Source organism: Bubalus kerabau, chromosome 19, assembly GCF_029407905.1.
Source record: "Bubalus kerabau isolate K-KA32 ecotype Philippines breed swamp buffalo chromosome 19, PCC_UOA_SB_1v2, whole genome shotgun sequence".
In the NCBI taxonomy this organism is placed as follows: domain Eukaryota; kingdom Metazoa; phylum Chordata; class Mammalia; order Artiodactyla; family Bovidae; genus Bubalus; species Bubalus kerabau.
Genome location: NC_073642.1, coordinates 22,696,649 through 22,717,309, shown reverse-complemented (window position 1 = coordinate 22,717,309; position 20,661 = coordinate 22,696,649). Strand labels below are relative to the sequence as shown.

The 20,661-nt window shown below is 45.6% G+C and overlaps 1 protein-coding gene and 1 long non-coding RNA gene across 4 annotated transcripts in view; one reads left to right on the top strand and one right to left on the bottom strand.

Annotated features, from left to right (window-relative positions):
* CRTC3 (CREB regulated transcription coactivator 3) overlaps positions 1 to 20,661 on the top strand; it is a 98,083-nt gene that overhangs the window by 41,186 nt on the left and 36,236 nt on the right. For both annotated transcript variants that reach the window (XM_055556735.1, XM_055556734.1), the window contains exon 3: positions 12,549 to 12,668. In XM_055556735.1, the coding sequence (XP_055412710.1) occupies positions 12,549 to 12,668 (120 nt within the window). The remainder of the gene's footprint in view (positions 1 to 12,548; positions 12,669 to 20,661) is intronic.
* Positions 8,196 to 9,521, bottom strand: LOC129634466 (uncharacterized). Of its 2 annotated transcripts, none has more exons than XR_008705699.1 (3): positions 9,365 to 9,521; positions 9,074 to 9,258; positions 8,196 to 8,331 (listed from the first exon to the last, which is right to left on the bottom strand). It is a non-coding gene; the product is annotated as an uncharacterized LOC129634466 (long non-coding RNA). The 2 variants fall into 2 exon arrangements; XR_008705698.1 differs by having other exon boundaries at positions 9,074 to 9,255.

Sequence of the window (20,661 nt, the reverse complement as noted above, 5' to 3'; positions counted from 1 at the left end):
TTATCATGTCAAGATCTCTCAAGCATTCACCCAATTTTTTTAAAACCCCTACCATATTCTAATACTGTTGTTACTTTGGGATTTATTTTGACTTGAGCCTTGAGACAGGCTTTTCCTTCTATGTCCAACCTATTGTCTCAGTTCTTGAGTAATTTATTTTTTATATGATTCTTTCTGTTTTGTTACATTGATATGGCTGCCCATTTCCTCTGTCCATTTCCATATCAGTGTAGTTACTGTAGCTAAATTTATAATATACTCTTTGTTTTTAATTTTAATTGTTTGTTTTTTAATATATATGTATTGGGTTGGCCAAAAAGTTCACTTGGGTTTTTTCATGTGACCTAGTAGGAAAACCCAAAGGAGCTTTTTGGCCAACCCTGTGCTTAATATTCATGGGGTTTAAAGTTAAAGATAATCAAAAGAGTATGCAATTAAAATACCCCTTCCATCTCTGTCCTAATCACTCAGTTCACTCCCTACGGGCAATAACCATACACATTTCTGTAACTTGATATTCTTCCAGAGGTATTTTATTTAGTATTGAATCCACTTCACCCCAAGGTAGCTAACCATACACATTTATGTGCCTTACATTTTTCACTAATGGATTGGAGATCTTTCCATCACGCCTCACCAAGAGCATCCTTACTCTTATTTTGTTTTGTTTGAGTGCACAGTATTCTATTGTATGGATTTATCAAAATGTCTTCAACTAATTCTCCATGGATGAACATTTAAGTTATTTACAGACTTTTTGAAAATATACAGACTAAGTTTCAACAAATAACCTTATACACATATAATTTTGCACACCTGCAAATAACAGCTGCAAGAAAAATTTTATAGGAGTGGAATTGCTGGGACAAGGAGTATATGCATTTATAGCTTTGATGGGTAGGATCAGTTCACCCTCCATAGAAACTGCACCAGTTTACATCCCTACCTGCCACATATGAAAGTGCCTGTTTGCCCACATCCTCCCCAACTCAGTGTTTTATCAAACTGATCTTTGTCATTGTCAGTCTTATAGATGAACAATCGTGTCTCTGTGTACCTTTAAGTTACATTTCTCTTATTATGAGCGCAGTACATTTTCCCCTATGTTTAGGAATTATGTATTATCTTTACTGTGAACAAACTGTTCATATCTTTTGCTCTTAATTCTTTAGGGTGGTTGATCTTTTTCTTACTGCTTTTTAAGGAGATCTTTATATATTAAAAAAGAAAGTAGACATTTTCCCAGTCTGCCATTTATCTTTTGACTTTTTCTGTGATTTTTTTTTTTTACCATGCAGACATTTACATTTTTTATGTATCAAAATTTAATGTTTTTCAGTGACTTCTAGGGTTTTGTAAAGTCTTTTTCTCTTTGTTTCTTGTAGTACTTTGTTCCTTCCTCTTTAGCTGTAAAATCTTTGATCCATTAGGAGCTTATGCTAATGTGTGGTGTGCAGTGTGGATCTGACTTAATTTTTTTCAGTTTCCTAGCCAGTTGTTCCAACACTGTTTATTGAAAAATCATCTTTTCTTCACTGATTTAAAATACCACTTTTATCAGATACTAAATTCCCACAAGTGTCTGATGATATTTTGAGACTTCCTGTTCTCTTTTATTGATTTGTGTGTCTATTCATACACCAGAATCACACTAACTGATTACCGTAGCTTTATATTACATTGTAAAATTCTAGTTGGGTTAATTCACTCTCATGCTTCTTTTCAGGGATTTTTCCAGGCTGTCCTTGCATGGGTATTTTTCCAGGTGAACTTTAAAATCGACTCATTAGTACCTATTTTTAAAAATCCTGTTGTTAATGGGTTTTATGTAGTTGAATGATGTGATCAGATTTGTGTTTTAGAAAAATTACTCTGGCTGCATTGTGGAAACTAGGTTGGAGGAAACAAGATCAGAGACAAAAAAAAAAATGACAAGCTGTTGCAGTGACTCTGGGGAGTGGGTGGATGAGAGAGTAAGGAGTAGGTTTGGGAAGTGTCTGCAAGGTCAGAGTGACCAGACTTGGTGATGCCTGGGATGGGGAGAGGCTGGGAGGAAGTCTTCAAAGAGGACCCCAGACTTCCAGGGCTCAGCCCTGGGGCAGTGCCATCCCCAGACATTTGAAACACATGAGATAGAGCCGTTGTGGGAGGAAAAGGACAGACTTGCCCCCGCGCATGCCAGCCAGGTAGTCCTGGAAGAGTTGTCCAGTGAGCTGTCAGGCCACAAGTCTGAAGCTTTGGTGAGAAGTCTGTGCTGGAGATAGAGGGTTATATGACAGAGCCCTGAGGAAGGCCAGCACTTACAGGATGATCAGGGAGTTCAGGAGCTGGTGTGTTGATGTTTGTTCGCTAAGTTGTGTCTGACTCTTGGCGAGCCTGTGGACTGCAGCTTGTTAGATTTCCCTATCCTTCACTGTTTCCCTAAATTTTCTCAAACTCCTGTCCGTTGAGTCGGTGATGCCATCCAACCATCTCATCCTCTGCGCCCCCTTCTCCTCCTGCCCTTAGTCTTTCCCAGCATCAGGGGAGTCAGCATAGAAGACTGGAAAGAAGCCCCCCCAGTGGTAGGAGGAAAACAGAGCATAAAGTCGTAGATACCAGGGAAGAACGTCTTCAAAAGAGAGTGAATTGTCAGTCATCTCAGATGCCTCTAAGAGGTCAAGTAACTTAACAGCTAAAAAAGTCCAACTGGATTTAGTAACAAGGAAAGTCTATGGTTATCTTGGGGAGAGAAGGTTCAGTGGGGAGGGGTTGGGGGCTGAGGTAGGGGGTCAGGGGCTGAGGTGGGGGAGTCGGAGTTGTGGTGGTGGTCGAGGCAACTCCATCAAGAAGCTTGGCTGAAAGAAGGGAAGAGACAGGGATGTGAGGAGAATAGAGTAGCAAGTTCTGTTTCAAGCCCCACCCACCCCCCATGGGAGAGGCTTGGCTGTGATGAAATGCAGGTGAGAGGGAGACAGTTAAGTTAAGAGGGTAGTGACTATAGGCTTGGAGGACCAGTAATCCTGAGATGGATAGAAGAACTTAGAGAAACTGGCCAGCGTGAACTGTCTAGAAGAGGGTCATCCAGTTACAGTGTTGGTATATGTTCTCTCATGTTTTGTTGTTGTTGTTGAGTTTTCTGATACTTTTGTTTGGCTGTTTTTTTAAAACTCTGTTTATTTATGGTGCACTGGGTCCTTCTTTGTTGCTGCACGTGGGCTTTCTCGAGTTGTGGAGAGCAGGGGCTCCTCTCCAGTTGGGGGACGGGCTTCTCACTGTCGTGACGTCTCTTGTTGTGGAGCCCTGGCTCTCGAGCACTGGCTTAGTAGTTGTGGCACACAGGCTTAGTTGCTCCGAGGCATGTGGGATCTTCCCGGACCAGGGATTGAACCCATGTCTCTTGCATTGGTAGGCAAATTCTAAACTACTGGACCACCAGGAAAGTCCCAGTGTGGCTATTTTTATATCTTGAGAATTTAGAGAAAGAACTTCTAAAAATTGGAATCAGGTTTAGAAATTTAATTGACAATTAAGTTAAAAAGCAAAGTATAGAATAGTGTAGTATTACTTTAAATAAATATTATAACTATTGTTGGAAAAAAAAGAATAGTGTATTAGTATGCTACATTTGTGTAAACAATGTAGTAGAAATAATATATATTTATATTTACTGTATATATATAATCAGTATTTGGACAAAGTTACAGAAACTAATAAATCTGGTTACCCACTGGGAGGTGGGAGATGGAAACAGGTGAGCAAGAGTTGGAGGTTGTCTCTTCACTGTCAAGCTTTTAAGAATTTAAATGTATTATTTATCCAAATGATATGATCTAAGCTGGTTGGTTGTTCTAAAAAGTAATGGTTCTGCCAGAGCCTGAGCTTTCTTAGTTATTTATGGCTCTAAGTGTGATCTCTCTGTCCTGCCATGTCTGAGAACTTCCAGGAAGCAAGCTTTATGCCTGTGAGCTGTGGGTGTTTGCTTTTTCTCTGCTCTTCCCCACTGGAGACCGGCAGCCCTGGGGAATTGGACAGTCCTACATTATGGTTCAGGGAAAAGGACTGTGCCCTGGACTGGCATGTCCTGGCCATACAATCCACAGTTTGACTGAGTGGGCTATTAAGGGTTCTGCACCCAATTCCACCATGGACAGCAGGGGGTTCCTGGCATCCACAGGCTCATCTCCTACTCTTCAACCCGGTTATGATACCATATTCCCAGAGATAAAGGACTCAGCAGTCTTACAAGACTGCTGCCCTCTACACTTTAGACACCAGTTGCAAGTCTCAGTCTTGGAGTTACCTACAACTTCTGTCCAACTTGGCTGCAAATCGGAGGTTTCCATGACCTCCCCCTCCTTTGGATTCAATGAATCTGATAAAGCATCTCATAGAACTCAGGAAAACATTTACTTACACTTATCAGTTGATTATAAAATAATATGACAAAGGATACAGATGAACATCCAGATGTAAGAAAGGCATAGGGCAAGGAAGGTGGGAAAGGGCACAGAGCTTCCGGGCCCTCTTCAGAGCATACTGCTCTCTTCAAATCTCCAGTGTTCACCAACTGGGAAGTTCTCCAAACCCCATCCTCTTGGGTTTCTATGGAGACTTCATTGCAGAAGACTGACTGATGACATCACTGACTGTTAGTGATTGATTCAGTTCCCAGTCCCTTTCCCCTTCCTGGTGGTGGGGTGGGGACACTGAAAGTTCCAACCCCCTGGTCACAGAGTGGGTTCTCTTGACAGGCAGCCACCTACCCTTAGGTATGCTCCAAAAGTCACCCGATTAACAGCAAAAGACACCTGTGCCGCTGTCAGCCCTTAGGAAATTCCAAAGACTCTAGGAGCTGTGTGCCAGAAATGAGATGCAAAGCTGGCTTATAGGAAGAGAAAGGAGAAAGGGGGCAGTCATAATCCTGACAGGGGCAAAGTCGCCCCCTGGTTGTCTGCTTCCCAGCTGAGGCACACCCCCTGACAGTTAATCCTGTGACTTTTCAGTCTCTCCATTACCATAAAGAATCTGCAGTTTTGATCCCTGGGTTGACAAGATCCCCTGGAGGAAGGCATGGCAACCCACTCCAGTCTGCTTGCCTGGAGAATCCTATGGACAGAGGAGCCTGTCGGGCAACACTCCACGGGGTTGCAAAAGAGTCGGACACAACTGAGTAGGCACCCATACACTGGGATCCAAATGGGACTTCCCTCCGCCTTCTTCCCTCCTCCTGGAAGTGAGGTTGCCTGACCCGGCATAGGCAGGGCTGACCATGCTTACCTCCCCAGTCACAGAGCTAGGGAAAAGCCCACTTTCCTCACAAGTGAGGGGAGACTCTGCCCTACTCTTGGGAACCAACAAGCTGTCAGTACACGGTCCCCCACCAAGGGAGGGGCCCCGCTCAGGACGGCAGCCCTCCTCAGCTCACATCTGAGTGGTCAGTTCTCTCTCTCCTGTCTGTAGACAGAGCGGGACCCTTGTAGGTGAGATAAAATGTTTCCTCCTTGTGAGTCCTGCCAGTGTTTATATGAGTGAGGAAAGGAACGCCAAACCAACGTAACCCGGGGTCTCCAAATGAGCAAACCTGACGTATTTGCAGGTTTAGCTCAAATTAAATGGAGAACCTGGTCCCACACCTCAGCCCCTCCACTTTTGCTAGTTTGGTTCCTCATGGAGAAGAGTGACCTTATAATGGTGAATTTTTAGAAACCTCTCAGTGGGCAGATTCCCCCAAGGATAGTTTACAGCTCAGCCTAAGGGAAGATGTAGCAGAAGCAGGGCTGTGTTAAAAGGGAGTGGCCTGCCTGGGAAGGTCGTAGGTCCCCTCTCAGCAGGGGCTAGATGCCCATGGCCAGGGTGCTGCTTAGTGGGATTGATGACCTGTAAGGGTGTTGAGACCAGGAGGAGCAGGACGTTATATGTGCCTCTTCATGAGCAAGTGGTCAGATGAGGAAAAGTACCCAAGGCTCTTTTAAATCAAAAACAGGATGTACATTTTTTTTTTTTAACTCAACATGCTTTATTTAGAATTGCCACGTGCTGTTCTAACTAGATATTTCAGATTATTTTATTCCCTCTAGAAACATTTTCTTTTAGGATACCTTTTTAGTTCCTTTATTATACACTTATTTTGTCCTTTAAAGTCATGTGAAAAAAAGTACTTTAGTACTAATTTTGGCAGGCCATGTGGTAAAACACTGAGCTTTCATCCCTTTTTTTGCATGTCTGTAGAAGTTATAGAAGGTCCCTGGAGAAGGGCATGGCAACCCACTCCAATATTCTTGCCTGGAGAATCCCCATGGACAGAGGAGCCTGGCAGGCTATAGAGTCCATGGGGTTCCAAAGAGTCAGACATGACTGAAGCCACTTAGCGCACATAGAAGTTATTGGGCTACAGCTAATAAAGGTACCCTTAATTTATTATAGTGTCAAAATTTAATTATTAAAAATTAAAAAAAATTTAATTAAAAAAAATTAAGCTTTTTATTTGAAAATTTAAGGTCTACCCCAAAGTAGAGAGTAGAATAATGAGCCCCTTTATACTCATCACGAGCCTTAGTGTTTTCCAGTTTTACTGAGGTGTAATTGGCAGGTAACGTTGTATTAGTTTAAGGTATACAGCATCATGATTTACTATGTGTACATATTGCAAAATGGTTACTGCAATAAGCCTAGTTAACATCTAATAAAATAAAAACTACTCACTCAGGTGATTCAGGGGCTCTGAGAGAGTACCCTGTAAGACTGGACTAAGGCCAGCCTGAAGATAGTGTAGCCTTGGCCAACCTCTGGGAGAAAAGCCCGACGTTATTGCCCAAACCTAGGAGCCTTACAGTTTTGTGAATCAAAATCTCTCCCTCTGGCGTGGCTGAGCACCAGCTCCTGCCCAATTCTGACACTGCAGAGGGCAGAGGAAGAGGCTGGGGAACTGTGGTCAGCGGGGGCTGCCAGGGCACTGGTGGGTCTGATCCTGGAGATTTGTAAAGTATTTTGAATTTTTCTTTAAGGTTTTTTTTTTTTTTAATGGTGATATAATAGAATCTCTAAGCAAGCTATGAAATCCTTTTTATTCTGCTCATATTTTAAGCTAGAAGTAAACTGCTCCATTTAGCCCCGAGGCAGTGGATTCAAAGCTGCTGCTTTGCTGTGGGCTGGTCTTCCTCCTTCCCTCCCTTCATCTTGAGAACCAAAGGAGGCACTGGCTGTGGCTGGAATGAGCGCCAGCTGGGTTCCCAAGAGACGACAGTTGTCCCTTGGTTAGACTGGCCCTTTTAAAAAGAGGGAACCTATAACATCTTCCACTAACTTAACCTGCATGTAAATAAGAGGCCCTGCAAGCTCAAGGAACCTGCCTTACTCCCTACCCTTGTAAAATCTCCACTCTTCCCCCTAGAGAAAGTTATTCAGTACCAGGGGCCAGTCTTTCATGCACTTACCAAGAAATAAAGACAAGCTGCCAGCGTTGTGGAAAGGCTAGAGTGCCTGCTAAGCAAATTAGCGAGTGTGACCTCAGGGCCAAGCAGTAACACACCGTGTCCAGTAGTACCTTTTTGATCTGTTAAACTGCCACCCAGTCTCCTGCCCCACCTGTAAGTCTACCAGGACAGATGAAACAGAGGGGAGCTCAGATACATAGAGGAATTTGGGATGATTGAGGTAGCATTTTAATTCTATAGGAGGGAGCATGGGCTGGTCAATACATATTCTTGGAACTCATAGCTTATCTTTTATAAAATATTAAGTCAGACCCCTACTCCAAATGAAATTGTTGGATCTAGTGTAAAGATGTAGGCATGCTGTTTATACTACAAGGTAGCCAGATATCTCAGCTAGGCTGTTAATCTGCAGTTAGATCTTGGGATAGATTTATGAGAATGTAATTAAAGTTTATTTGGGACATTTCTAGAAAATACATATTGTTTTCTGTATATATCAGCAAAAATCCACTTAAAATCCACTTATATGTGGGCAACTGAGCAAAGGAGGCAAAATGGCGAGGTGATGAGAGCCCCGAAGGAGTCTCAGAACCCCAAGTTCAGACTGCTGGGCTATATGGCTGTGAGAAAATCACTTTGTCTCCTTGGATCCTGGCTGCCCAGCTGTAGGAGATCAGAGAGGTGGGCTCCATGGCGGTCAGCGGGCCTTTGCTCAGCGCTCGGGTAAGCCAGCAGCCCCTGTGCCCTTGTGGTGCTCATCCCCACTTTGTCTTCACCTGCTCTGCGCTGAGAAGCCAGGTGGCTGGTTCATGAGGCTCAGGTGAGGTGCAGTGGAGAACCTGAGGGGCTCCCTCCCGAGTGCTCTCCCAGGGGGCTCTGTTTTGTTGCTGAGAGCCTCTCTTTGCTTCCTGGTTCACTGGTGAGAAGGGTGAGATGGTCACATAAATGACCCCTGCTCCAAGTTCACACGTGGTCCTTATACCGTAAAACAACAATGGCATTGCATCCTGCCAGTATGTATTTCCAGTATTGACAGTGGTATTCCAGAAAAACATTTCTTGCTCTTACAGGAATTTTATTATTTTTTGTCTTGCTCTGTAGTCATAACATCTACAAATGAAACTGTTGAGAATTGTCCTATGTAGACTTGTTCCTGTTTGAGAACACTGATTGGGCATCCCCTTGCAAGGATACTGAGGTTATGTATTCTGGATCAGGACTTTTCAAAGGAACCATTTGTCTGCTTAATCTCAGTCTTCTAAAATGTTCTTAACGGTTTTTTAAAAAATATTGATTTGTCTGCACTGGGTCTTAGTTGCGGCATGTGGGATCTAGTTCCTTGACCAGGGATCAGACCCAGGGCCCCTGTATTGATAGTGTGGAGCCATAGCCACTGGACTACTAGGGAAGTACCCCTAAAATGTTTTAAATCTATTAAAAAAAAAAAACTCAGTAGAACTTCTGACAATGCAAGAAGGTACTTGGTCATCCTACTAGCATTTAGAAATCTGTATTTCACTCAAGAAAATTTGCAAATTACATTTCTCCTGCTTTTAAGAACACTGTATAGAAATATAGCTGTAAGCTAGAATTGACTTTGTTGCAAGGAAAAATGTCTTGGTCATTGACATACATATGATATACTATAGCATATGTACCTTTAATAATGATCATCTCCTTGAGTTGGCAATAAGCAGCTCTCCAGTTCTCAGACTTCAGCTCACTTCACGACTAAACATGGGCTTCGTAGGAATCCGCTTGCAGTTTCTTAGTCACGTGAGAAAGATCTGGGGTTTCCAATTAACCGCAAACTTAATGATACGCTGGCGGTGTTGTGCATCTGCTGAAAGAACCAATGCAAATGTAGGTCACGTTGATAGATCAGCAGTGCCTAACTAGAGGAAGTGATCTCCCCTCCTAGGAAAAGATTGCCAGGCTCAGCCACTCACCCCAGGCTGAGGTGATGTGAGGTGGCTGGCAGCAGGTGGTGCCTGCCTGAGGTCTCGGTCCTTGTGGGGAGAACACGGAGAACACGGTGCTGTCTAACATTGGCCTGCAAGTCCACAGTGCTGCTGCTTTTGGCAAATCCACATGTCCTGTTTCATCCCAGAAAGAGCTCTGACGTCAGCATTAGCCCTGCCACCCCCACCCCATCAACCACCCTAATGCCTGCAAACCTGAACCAGTTTGCTGGCCACGTAGAGATATTTTCAGAGACAGTCAGGAGCATGCAGTCCTACAGAGGGGGGAGAATCTGAGACCAGGACTCTCTGCACGTGGACACTCAATTCCCGGTAGTACTTTGAGCCCCTTTAAATTTGTTTCCTCCTCACAAAGTTCAAGGGCTTCCCTGATGGCTCAGCAGGTAAAGAATCTGCCTGCAATGCAGGCGACGCTGATTCAGTCCCTGAGTCTGAAAGATCCCCTGGAGGAGGGAATGGCAACCCATTCCAGTATCCTTGCCTACAAAATCCCATGGACAGAGGATCCCATGGCGGGCCACAGTCCAGGGCCACAGTCCATAGGGTTGCAAAAGAGTCGGACACAACTGAGCAGGCACGCACGCCTAAAGTCCAACCACAGCAACTAAGTAAGGATCACCTGCAGCTTCCTGCTTGCCAACTCAGGAACCACCCTGATCCTCTCACCCCAGCTTCATTGCCCTCTACTGTTAAGGTTTCTGGAACCTTGGTGTTCAGGCTGCACTCCACCCATCTACCCTCTCTCAGGTTTGGGGACATAAGCCCAGAAGCTACCTTTGCCCTGCCTTGGGTTACCACGCGGTCATTCCTCTCCGTGCGCAGCCCTTGGCAATTTAGTCACAATGCAAAACAGAATTCTCTGGCCACTGCTTGGCTATTGGGGTTCCTGCTGAGCCTCCTAGTGCTAAGCTTCACTGTCAGGCTGTTGATGCTGGCAGCCCTGAGTTCAGTTCCCTCGGCTGCCAGCAAGGACTGCTGCCACCAGGGCCCGTTCCCATCTGTTTTCTAGTGCCTGGGGGCCTGCGGGGAAGCCTGTGCTGCCCAGGCAGAGACTTGAACTTGTGCCACAGGGAAGAAGAGAAGAAATTATCAAATGTAGGCAGAGTATCCCACCAAACACACACTGCATCCAAGTAATAATACCGGATCTGGGCCAACAGGGGTTAAGTCAAAAGAGGCAAGTGTAAATAGAAAATATTTATGTAATAGGAAACCTGGAAGACATTCCAAGAGCTTTCTGTGTTTTGGATCGTCGTCGTCGTCTTTTAAATTTAGTGTTCTGGCTGTGCCGCCTGACATCCGTGCCGCAGGATCTTAATTCCCCAATCAGGGATCAAACCTGCACCCCCTGCAGTGGAAGTGCAAAGTCTTGACCACTGGACTGTCAGAGAAATCCCCTTGGACCCCTTTCTAAAGACCCTCCATGCCCCCTCTATTCACTGGCGTCTCTGAGTCCAGTCTGGCCTTAGTTGTGCTCCAAGACTACTAGATGAAAATGTTGTTTTCAAGTACATTTCCCATTCATGTGATTTTTTTTTTTTTTTTATCACCAGAGAGACCTCTGTTTTCTTTAGTCCTGGAACAAAGTCATCCATCTTTTAAAATTATGTCTGTTGTGTGAACAGGTTCTGATAAAGTGCACGGTGGGTATTCAGCCTCTTGATGAACAAAGGTGTTTCAGTTTATTATTCCTACAGTAGCGTACTCTCTCTTCTGAGCTCGACATCCGTCTTGCCTATTGCAATGGATATTTTTCTTCCGGTACCACAGGTGTTCCTCAGGAAGATCTTTTTATTTTAGGTGTTGATAGATTTGGATTGTAAAAGAACTGTTCAACTAAACCAGCCCCAACGTTTCATCAGCCTCCTTGGGAGAAATAGGAGTCATTCCCAAATCCAAGATATGAAAATCCGTATGTTTAACAGCAAAATGAGTGGCTAGTTCTTAACTAAAAGGAACTCCCCTAGAAAGACATACTCCATCATAGGGTTCTTTTCATAATAAGTTAGCTCTTTGACCTATGATTCAATTTACATGAAAGCAAATCTGTTTTCATGTATTTCACAAACATCTCTGACATACTTTTGTATACACATTGCCCCATTATGTACAATATAATGGTGCACCCTAGGATTTGGATTTTGCCAATGAAAAAGCTTTGCCTTTTATGATGCCAGACTCAAAAATGTAAAGAGTGTACTCCAAGCCTGCCTTAACAAAGGACTTTGGATTTATTGATCATGACTTTATCTTGAATCTGTTTATATTTTCATTTGTGCCATTTGGGGTATGGTGAGTTACGTGTTTCCCACTAGTATTCAGGTACTATTCTCTTTTCCCTCCTTGACTTGGGGTCACAAACTCAGACATCTAACGTAAGAAGTCATCAAAGTGGTCTGGTGTCCCGCTTGCAGAGAACAGCTACTCTCAATTTCAGTCCCCATTGCCGTGTGGGAAGTTGGGACCAGTGTGGCTAAAACATTCAGGCTTTTCACTAGAAGCCCCAAAAGTTTTAAACATTGTTGAGTTTAAAAAAGACAGTGAGTTTAAAAAAGACTGTGTAAGCCAGTAGTCCCCAGTCCGTAACTACCCCATTTATCTCTGGATGCTGTGTCTGTGTTTCTGCATGCCGGATGCCACAGGTACCCACTTCGTTTCTGTCTTAAGCATGCCTCTTTTTCATTCCATGCATACCTCCTTGTTACTGGGATTCTGTGTAAAAATTCGTAGTCTCCAAATTGTGACAGTGTTTAAAAAGTCATTCTTTCAACTTCCATCTTCACACACTAAAGACTCATTTATTTTTTTTAATATTTAATTTATTTTTTTATTTGGCTGTGCTGGGTCTTAGCTGCGGCATGCGGGATCTAGTTCCTGGAGCAGGGATCGAACCCCAGCCCCATGCATTGGGAACTCAGTCTTAACCGCTAGACCACTAGGGAGTCCCAAGACTATTTTAAATTATTCTATGATTATGCAGACACAGCTGCATGCTGCATTTGATTCACCTTGACTCAAGGCAGAGTCACAGACACCAGTAAAACTATAAAGTCAGTCTTGCCATCTGTTGTTGCTAAGAGTTGTTGTTCTTGATGACAAGTGGCAATGTCAGAGTCACAGGCCAACCAACTCTTCTTCATTCTCTCTGCAGCCGGCGTTCCACCCAGCAGACAGCGTGCGAGGGACCCGCCACCACGGGCTGGTGGAGAGGCCGTCCCGGACTCGCTTCCACCCTCTTCACCGACGATCCGGGGACAAGCCAGGACGACAGATATCCTTTTTCATTGTCTGAGGAGAGGATAAGTTTTGAAATGTTTGAAAACTTTTCAGAATTTATTTTCCCAGTAATTTCCTTTTGGCCTCCAAATCTTCGTTTCATCTGACGAATGGAGGCAATAAACCTAAGTGACTTGGAAACTAGAAACATTTCTGCGACTGAAAACTGGAAGGATCCCTGTAGGTGTTTACTTTATGAAAGTGTCAATAAAGTTCCATCTAATGAAGTAACTGTACATAAACAGCCTGTCATTCAGCCCCATTGCAAGGCCTGCTCAGCGTTTTCTTCAGACATTGACAAAATCAGAATTAACCCTGACTTTAAACCAGGTTAGATTTAGTCGGTCACACTAAAACAGACATACAGATAGCTGATGTATGTTTATTTCTGTTCACGCACTGACCTGCTGCTAGAACTTATGGAAGAAATTTTTATATAATTTTCTATTTAGGGAATTTCAGGGGAGAAGGCAATGGCACCCCACTCCAGTACTCTTGCCTGGAAAACCCCATGGGCAGAGGAGCCTGGTAGGCTGCAGTCCATGGGGTCGTGAAGAGTCGCACATGACTGAGGGACTTCACTTTCGCTTTTCACTTTCATGCCTTGGAGAAGGAACTGGCAACCCACTCCAGTGTTCTTGCCTGGAGAATCCCAGGAACGGGGGAGCCTGGTGAGCTGCTGTCTGTGGGGTCGCACAGAGTCGGACATGACTGAAGCGACTTAGCAGCAGCAGCAACAGCAGGGAATTTCAGACTCAATCAATGACAACTAAAATACAAAGCTGATATTTAGGAGAATTTTGCATAGTGATATTTATTCACACCAAATCCTATGCTGTGAAGTAGGAAGACAGAAAAGGAGGTTGTGAACTCATCGGACAATTTTATTTATCAGGCCAGAGCAGGACGTGGTCTGGGGGTCCAGCAGTGTGCACAGGGCTTTGGGAAACAGGCCTGAGCTGGGATTTGCGGGAGAGGAGACAGGTAAGTATTCCAGGAGAGTCTGCACTCTGCCCTCGTTCTTCTCACCCGCAGGGCCAGAGGGAGGCAGGAGAGGCGGGGTGAGTCTTGCTGCAGAGCTGGGTTCCTGGCAGTGACGGTAGGGTTGGCTTCAGCAGCCTAGAAAGCAGGAAGTGGGGGGAGGGCTCTCGTGTTTACCGAGCACCTACTCATGCCAGGCACTGTGCTAGGCAATTCATAATCATTCAGATGAACTCAAAATTTACTGGGCAGTTTGCTTTTTTAACCCCCATTTCCCAGTGAGGAAACTTGAGTGTCAAAGTGACTTGCCCCAAATTCCACAGCTGAGGCTGGAAGGGCCCAGATTCACCCTCAAGTCAAGCTGACCGACCCCCCAGCATGGGCCCCCTTCTTGCTCCAGTGCTTAGTCGCCCCCAGGACCACACTCAAGAGAGACCCCCATGGAGGAGGTGTGGGGACACAGAGGAACTCCCACTGCTTGTCTAGCCCTCAGGCTTCTCACAGTTTTTTATCAATCTGAAGTGAGGATAAGGACCCCAAAGGGTGTTTGCTTCTCCCCTCTCCCCACCCAGGGGCTCCCCACCCAAGTCCACCAAGATGCCTTGACTCCTGACATCATGCGGCCATTATCAGAGCAGGCAAGAATGATGACTGATTTTTTCCCTTTCCTTTCTGGGAGGCGGGAATTCTACCATTTAACCACCAACACATCCCTCAAATTCCTTTCTGGAATGTATCATAACTTTTACATAGAAATGCAAAAGGGAAATGAGAATGGAGGCAGTTCTTCAGCAAATTCACACACATGTAGGTGGTTGTCCATCGAACCATTGTCTAAATTGCTTGGAATTTTCTAGTATAAGACTTAGTGTATTTCTTTGCTTGATGTGACTAACATTTTGTCTTTTCCTAATTTCTCAGTTCCCTCTTTCTCTCGGAGATGTTCTCTCTAAATATTTTAATACATACAGATATATTTATGGCTACCTCAGATCTTTTTTACAACAAGTATAGTCTAAATATATGCATATACTCACAGCTTTTTAATTTAAAAACTTTTTATTTTATTTTGGCTGCACCTTGCTGCTTGCAAGATCTTAAATTCCCCCACCAGGGATTGAACCTGCTCCCCCTGCAGTGGAAGTATGCAATCTTAACCTGGAATACCAGGGAAGTCCTCACAGCTATTGTGTTTTTTTTACTTTTTATTTTGTATTGGCTATAGCCAGAGAGCCAACAATGTTGCAGTAGCTTCAGGTGGACAGTGCAGGGACTCAGCCATACATATACATGTATCCATTCTACCCCCAACCCCCACTTCCATCCAGGCTGCCATATAACACTGAGCGGAGTTCCCTGGGTTGTACAGTAGGTCCTTGGTTATTCATTTTAAATACAGCTGTCTCATAGCTTTTTTTTTTTGGCTGTGCTCGGTCTTGGTTGTTGAGAGGGCTTTCTTTAGTTGCAGCAAGTAGGTGCTCCTCTCTAGTTGCAGTGTGCAGCCTTCTCCTTGCAGTGGCTTTTCTTGTTGCAAAGCAGAGGCTCTAGGCACACGGGAGCCAGTAGTTGCGGCACATGGGCTTAGTTGCCCTGCAGCATGTGGGATCTTCCCAAACCAGGGATCGAGCCAGTGTCCTCTGCATTACAAGGTGGATTCTTAACCACTAGAACACCGGGGAAGCTCTCATAGCTTTTAAAACTAGAAGACTATCTAGAAGAGGAGGAGACTGAGGAAAGGCAACAGAGAAAAATGTTCATTCACTTAAAAACAGTTGGTGTCGGGCGCCATTCACATTCTGTGGGTGTCATGGCAGAGAATCACGCACTTCTGGCCTCTAGTCGCTCACAATCTAGCGGGAGAGGCTCAGTGTGGCGACTGCAGGCGCCACCGCCTGGAGGCTGTGCACACTCAGCCGCACAGCCCGAACCAGTCCTGGGGGATGGAGAAGGCATCCTGGAGGAAAACCTGAGGCTTGAAGGCTAGGTAACATGTGAGAGGACAGTGTTTTTATTTATTGAACAGGTGTTTTCACAGAACCCCTTCTCTGCACAGGTACTGTTCTAAGCACTGGGGACTCCGTGGTGAGAGAGACAGCGGTGTCTCTGCCTTCCTGAGTGGGCGATGTCAGACAGCAAACAGGTTAAAAAAAATTATAAAAGCAAAATAATTTCAGGTGGTTGTAAGTGATAGACAGAGAGGAAGACACCCCTGGAGGGGATGTTTCAGGCAGAGGGAATAGCTTGTGCAAAGTGCTAGAGAGGGAGACTTCACTGTGTGTGCAGGTGACTGTCTCCTTTCAGGTAGTCGAAGGCTATATAACTTGACCATGTATCCAGGTCAACTCATGAGAGCAGCTGCAAAGCAGATCACCTCCTAAGGGGAGGAGAAGCAGGAATCAAATAAATCTATAGATGAATTAGAGTTTTTCATCAGACAGTACACATCTGATTCACAGACCATGAGACATCTCTCTCTTAAGCACCTAATGGAGGTCCCAGGACTGGACATCTGCTGACTCAAAAGAGTTATTTAGTGTAGGTCTGCCCATGAATAAACAGTGAGTCTCCTTTGAGGAATCAAGGGACCTTGAGCTCCTGTGTTCAGTCCCAAGTCATGTCTGACTCTGCAACCCATCAACTACAGCACGCCAGGCTTCCCTGTCCTTCACTCTCTCCTGGAGTTTACTCAGACTCATGTCCATTGTGTTGATGAAGCCATCCAACCATCTCATCCTCTGTCACCTGCTTCTTCTCATGCCCTCAGTCTTTCCCAGCATCGGGGTCTTTTCCAGTAAGTCGGACCTTCATATCAGGTGGCCAAAGTTTTGAGCTCCTGCTGCTGCTGCTGCTAAGTCGCTTCAGTCGTGTCCAACTCTGTGCGACCCCATAGACGGCAGCCCACCAGGCTCCCCCATCCCTGGGATTCTCCAGGCAAGAACACTGGAGTGGGTTGCCATTTCCTTCTCCAATGCACGAAAGTGAAAGTGAAGTCGCTCAGTCGTGTCAGACTCTTAGCATCGTCATTGATTGCAGCCTACCAGACTCCTCCGTCCATGGGATTTTCCAGGCAGTAGTACTTGAGTGGGTTGCCATTGCCTTCTCCTTTGAGCTCCTAGTAAAATGTAAAAGTAGAATGATTTTATGTTGAAGGTATTAAAATATGTAGAAAAGATGGAGAAGAGGGCTGCAGTGCCATGTTTCCTTTCATGGCCTGCATTCATTTTATTTTGTGATAATTTGCTTAAAATGGTTGCCTTCTCACCGGTCTATTACCTCCTGAATGAAGTTTTATCATTTGAAAGGATTAACAGTGGTTTGAATCTTTGTTATAACAAAGAGAAGACGTGTACCCAGAATTTTCTTACTCTAGCTGTTTCTTGGCTTGGGTGTTATTTTAGATTGCGGGTACACTGGCTTAGGAAGGGGTCGGTCTCATGATACAGTGATTGCAAATACAACACTGTTAACAGTGTGGCCAGACACAAGCAGCAGAGCGCCGGCACCAGGGCATTCCTCCTTCGGTGGGCGGCCATGGTCACAGAGAAGGCTGGTGCAGTGGGCTCTGAGCTCTGCCATGGGCATGGGGCCACCACAGGCAGAGACCAGGGCGCTGCCCAGCTGAGCTCCGGTCCAGGCCACACTCAGGACAGAGGCGAGGCGCTGACTGGTCCCCGACTCGGGGTCTGGGCTTGAGAACTCAGAGGGATGCCCTCCCGCCTTCCTGCAGCTGCTTGTGTCCTCAGCAGCCCTTCTCACTCCTCGAAGGAGCAAATGTGTACCCCAGACACCCTCCTGTTGAGTTTCCAAACCATTAACATAAATTTACATATTTATTTGTCATATGATCTCAGACCTGAGGGTCATACATAGCAGAGAAGGAGGACACACTAATGACTGATAGAAGTGCCTTCCTCTCAAAGAGATGTGTTTTTAGGAAGAGAGAAAAACAAACGTCTAGAAATTTTCTTACTTATATTGCCAGCAAGGTTGGAGCGTGTGTTGCATCTGGAAAACTAGAATGAATGGTCATGATGAGACCACCTTGAGATCCACTAAAGCTAGGAGTGGCTTTCCTCTTTGGAGCAGGCCTTGCTTTGGTTCTGTTCATACAAGGAGATGAAAATGTTAGAACATTAGTTTATAGGACAAAACTGTTTCTTCAAAGGGCACCACCTGTTGTATTTGAGACATGTTGGACTATGTCTCTTATGGAAGCTTCACAGTTTTGTATTAGCGCTGTGAGAAGCCCAGCAGTTAAGAAACTTTAACCCAGAGTTTCCAAATCTTACTTGATCACTAAACCCAGTTTTTACCTATCACCCATTAAAGATTTCCATCTCAAAGGGAATGCAAGTTTTTAGAGTTTTAAGGGGGAAAGAGTCAGACTTCAGAATTCTACCCATCTCCCATTTGTCACTCGTGTGCTGAGGGAAACAGGAAGACATCTTCGTACACACAAGGACCAAAAAAGATCTTGTTTCCGTGCCTCCCTTCATGTGTGACGTGCAGATGTGTTCTAGCAGGACGTCATTGGAAGCCAAAGGACCAGAGGAAGTGAGTGATGGTGAAGACATGGTTAAGAAACTAGGAAGGAACCAAATGGTGACTGGTTTTATATACTAAATCCGGCCCTGACACCTGTCTCAGTGAATGTGGGTTCTACTAAGCAGACCTAGAGTTCAGGAACCCTGCCAGCAGCGTGGACGACCACGGGCCAGCCCCACAGCCCCAGTAGAAAACGGAGTTCCAGAGGGGAAGAGAGAGCCTGGCTCCCCAGGCTGCTCCTGAGCCCTGCCCCAGTTCCTGAGCCCTGCCCCAGGTGCCCTTCCCGCATGGGAACAGGAAGCCAAAAGAAGAACCGGGCCATGCAGCCATGACTAGGGAGCCCGGGGGAGAGACAGGGTGGGTCTTGTGTGGGGTTTCTGAGGCTCACTGACCCCACCCACGTGCAGGGAAATGGGCCACAGATGTCCTGTCTCATCAACAGAAGGGCAGAACGTTCTCGGTGACTAAGGCCTTCCCCTCTAACGTTATCTGAGCTGAGAAGGAACAGGAGTCCCTTGGGTGGACTGGGGCGGGAATGTGGAGGAAGGATTCTCCTCCGCAGAGCCTCAGGGCCTGGGGGGAGAGAACAGCTGAGGGTGACCGACATCTCCACCTGAGCGCCTGGGTGGAGGACGCCCCACATTACTTACGATGGACTGGAACACGATGAGGAGAGGAGAGGCAGCATGACGAGTGGGGTTGGAGGTAGAGTTTGGGATGCTTTGGGTGGAGAAGCTGAGTAAGGCAGTGGGAAGGGCAGGCTTGGAGTTCATGAGAACTGTGGCCAGCTGGAAGTATGGATTCAGGAGTTACTGGACTGTGGGTGATGCATGGAGCCAAAGGCATGGATGGGACTGAGCAAGGCAAGCACGGAGGGCAGAGGAGGGGGGCTGCCTCTCAGAGTCTCCTCGGGTGCTCTTCCCAAAGTGGCTGCACATGGAATCTCTCTCCAGCCTCCCACCCTGCTCCCACTCTACATGGTACCCACGAAACCGAGCTGTTCTCCCCATCACATGCCTTTGAGAGCAATGCAGGCGGATGTGGGCTGAGCGACTGTGAGGCCATAGAAACTCTGGGACCATTAGGGTTGAAGGCAGAAGAGGAAGAGACAGAAAAGGAGCTGAAAAGCAGCGCACAGAGGGATAAATCAAAAGATCCATTATAATGTAGATTGTTTTTTGACTTAGGTTTAACTGAGGTGATGGAGGCTTTCCTGGTGGCTCAGATGGTAAAGAATCTGCCTGTAATGCAGGAGACCCAGTTTCAATCCCTAGTCAGAAAGATCCCCTGGGGAAGGAAATGGCAACCTACTCCAGTATTCTTGCCTGGAGAATCTCATGGACAGAGGAGCCTAGCAAGCTATAGTCCATGGGGTCACAAAGAGTGGGACACAACTGGGTGACTATCACTTTCCCTTTCTTTCAAGGTGGTAACGGATGAGGGGCTAATCTGGCTTGATTTCCCTGTCACCTAGGCTGCTCTTCTGTTTGTTTCCTGGCAACTCACAGGCGTTCTAGAAATGTTCATTGAATTGAATGGTAAATTCTAGTTTACAAATAAGGGTATTTTTTCTGTCTATTTATGATGTTCTTCATGGCATATTAGTACTGTGGAGTGATTAAAGCCACCTGAATAAAGTTTTCTCAGATCTTCAGAAGAGCAAATAAGCGTTTTCTAAGCTGCTTCTGTTGAATTTAGCTGTAGGCTACTGACATGAGGGGCAGTAAAGCAGACAGTATAGCACCCGCCTGCAGTGCAGGAGGCCTGGGTTCCATCCCTGGGTTGGGAAGACCCCCTGGAGAAGGAAATGGCAACCCACTCTGGTATTCTTGCCTGGAGAATCCCATGCACAGAAGAGCCTGGTGGGCTACAATCCATGGAGTCACAAAGAGTCAGACATGACTGAGTCACACACACACACACACATACACTGACATGAGTTAGCTTCCCTGGTGGCTTAGTGGTAAAGAATCTGCCTGCCAATACAGGAGACATGTACCAATCCCTGGTCCAGGAAAATCCCCCGGAGAAGGAAATGGCATCCCACTCTAGCATTCTTGTCTGGAAAATCTCATGGACAGAGGAGCCTGGTGGGCCACAGTCCACGGGGTCGCAGCGTTGGATACAACTTAGTGACTGAACAACAAGAACAACTGAGTGATCGCTAACAGTAGGGCATCTCTTGATGCCAATAGGTGTTGGGTTTTGAATATCCATTAAGCGAGATATGAATGGTGAGAATTGAGAGAGCTCAGAGGTCACATCTTTTAACTTTTGATGCCTCAGCCCCGTCATATTAAAATTTCAGAAATTCACCACGTTTCCACGTTGTTGATATACATCAGAAAGGTTAACATGCCGACCTACTCCTCAACATTGAAATGATCGATGTTTGATCATTGTACTACTAATACACCACTGTGTTCTAATTTGTTTACAGGTTCTAGACAAGTGGACTTAGT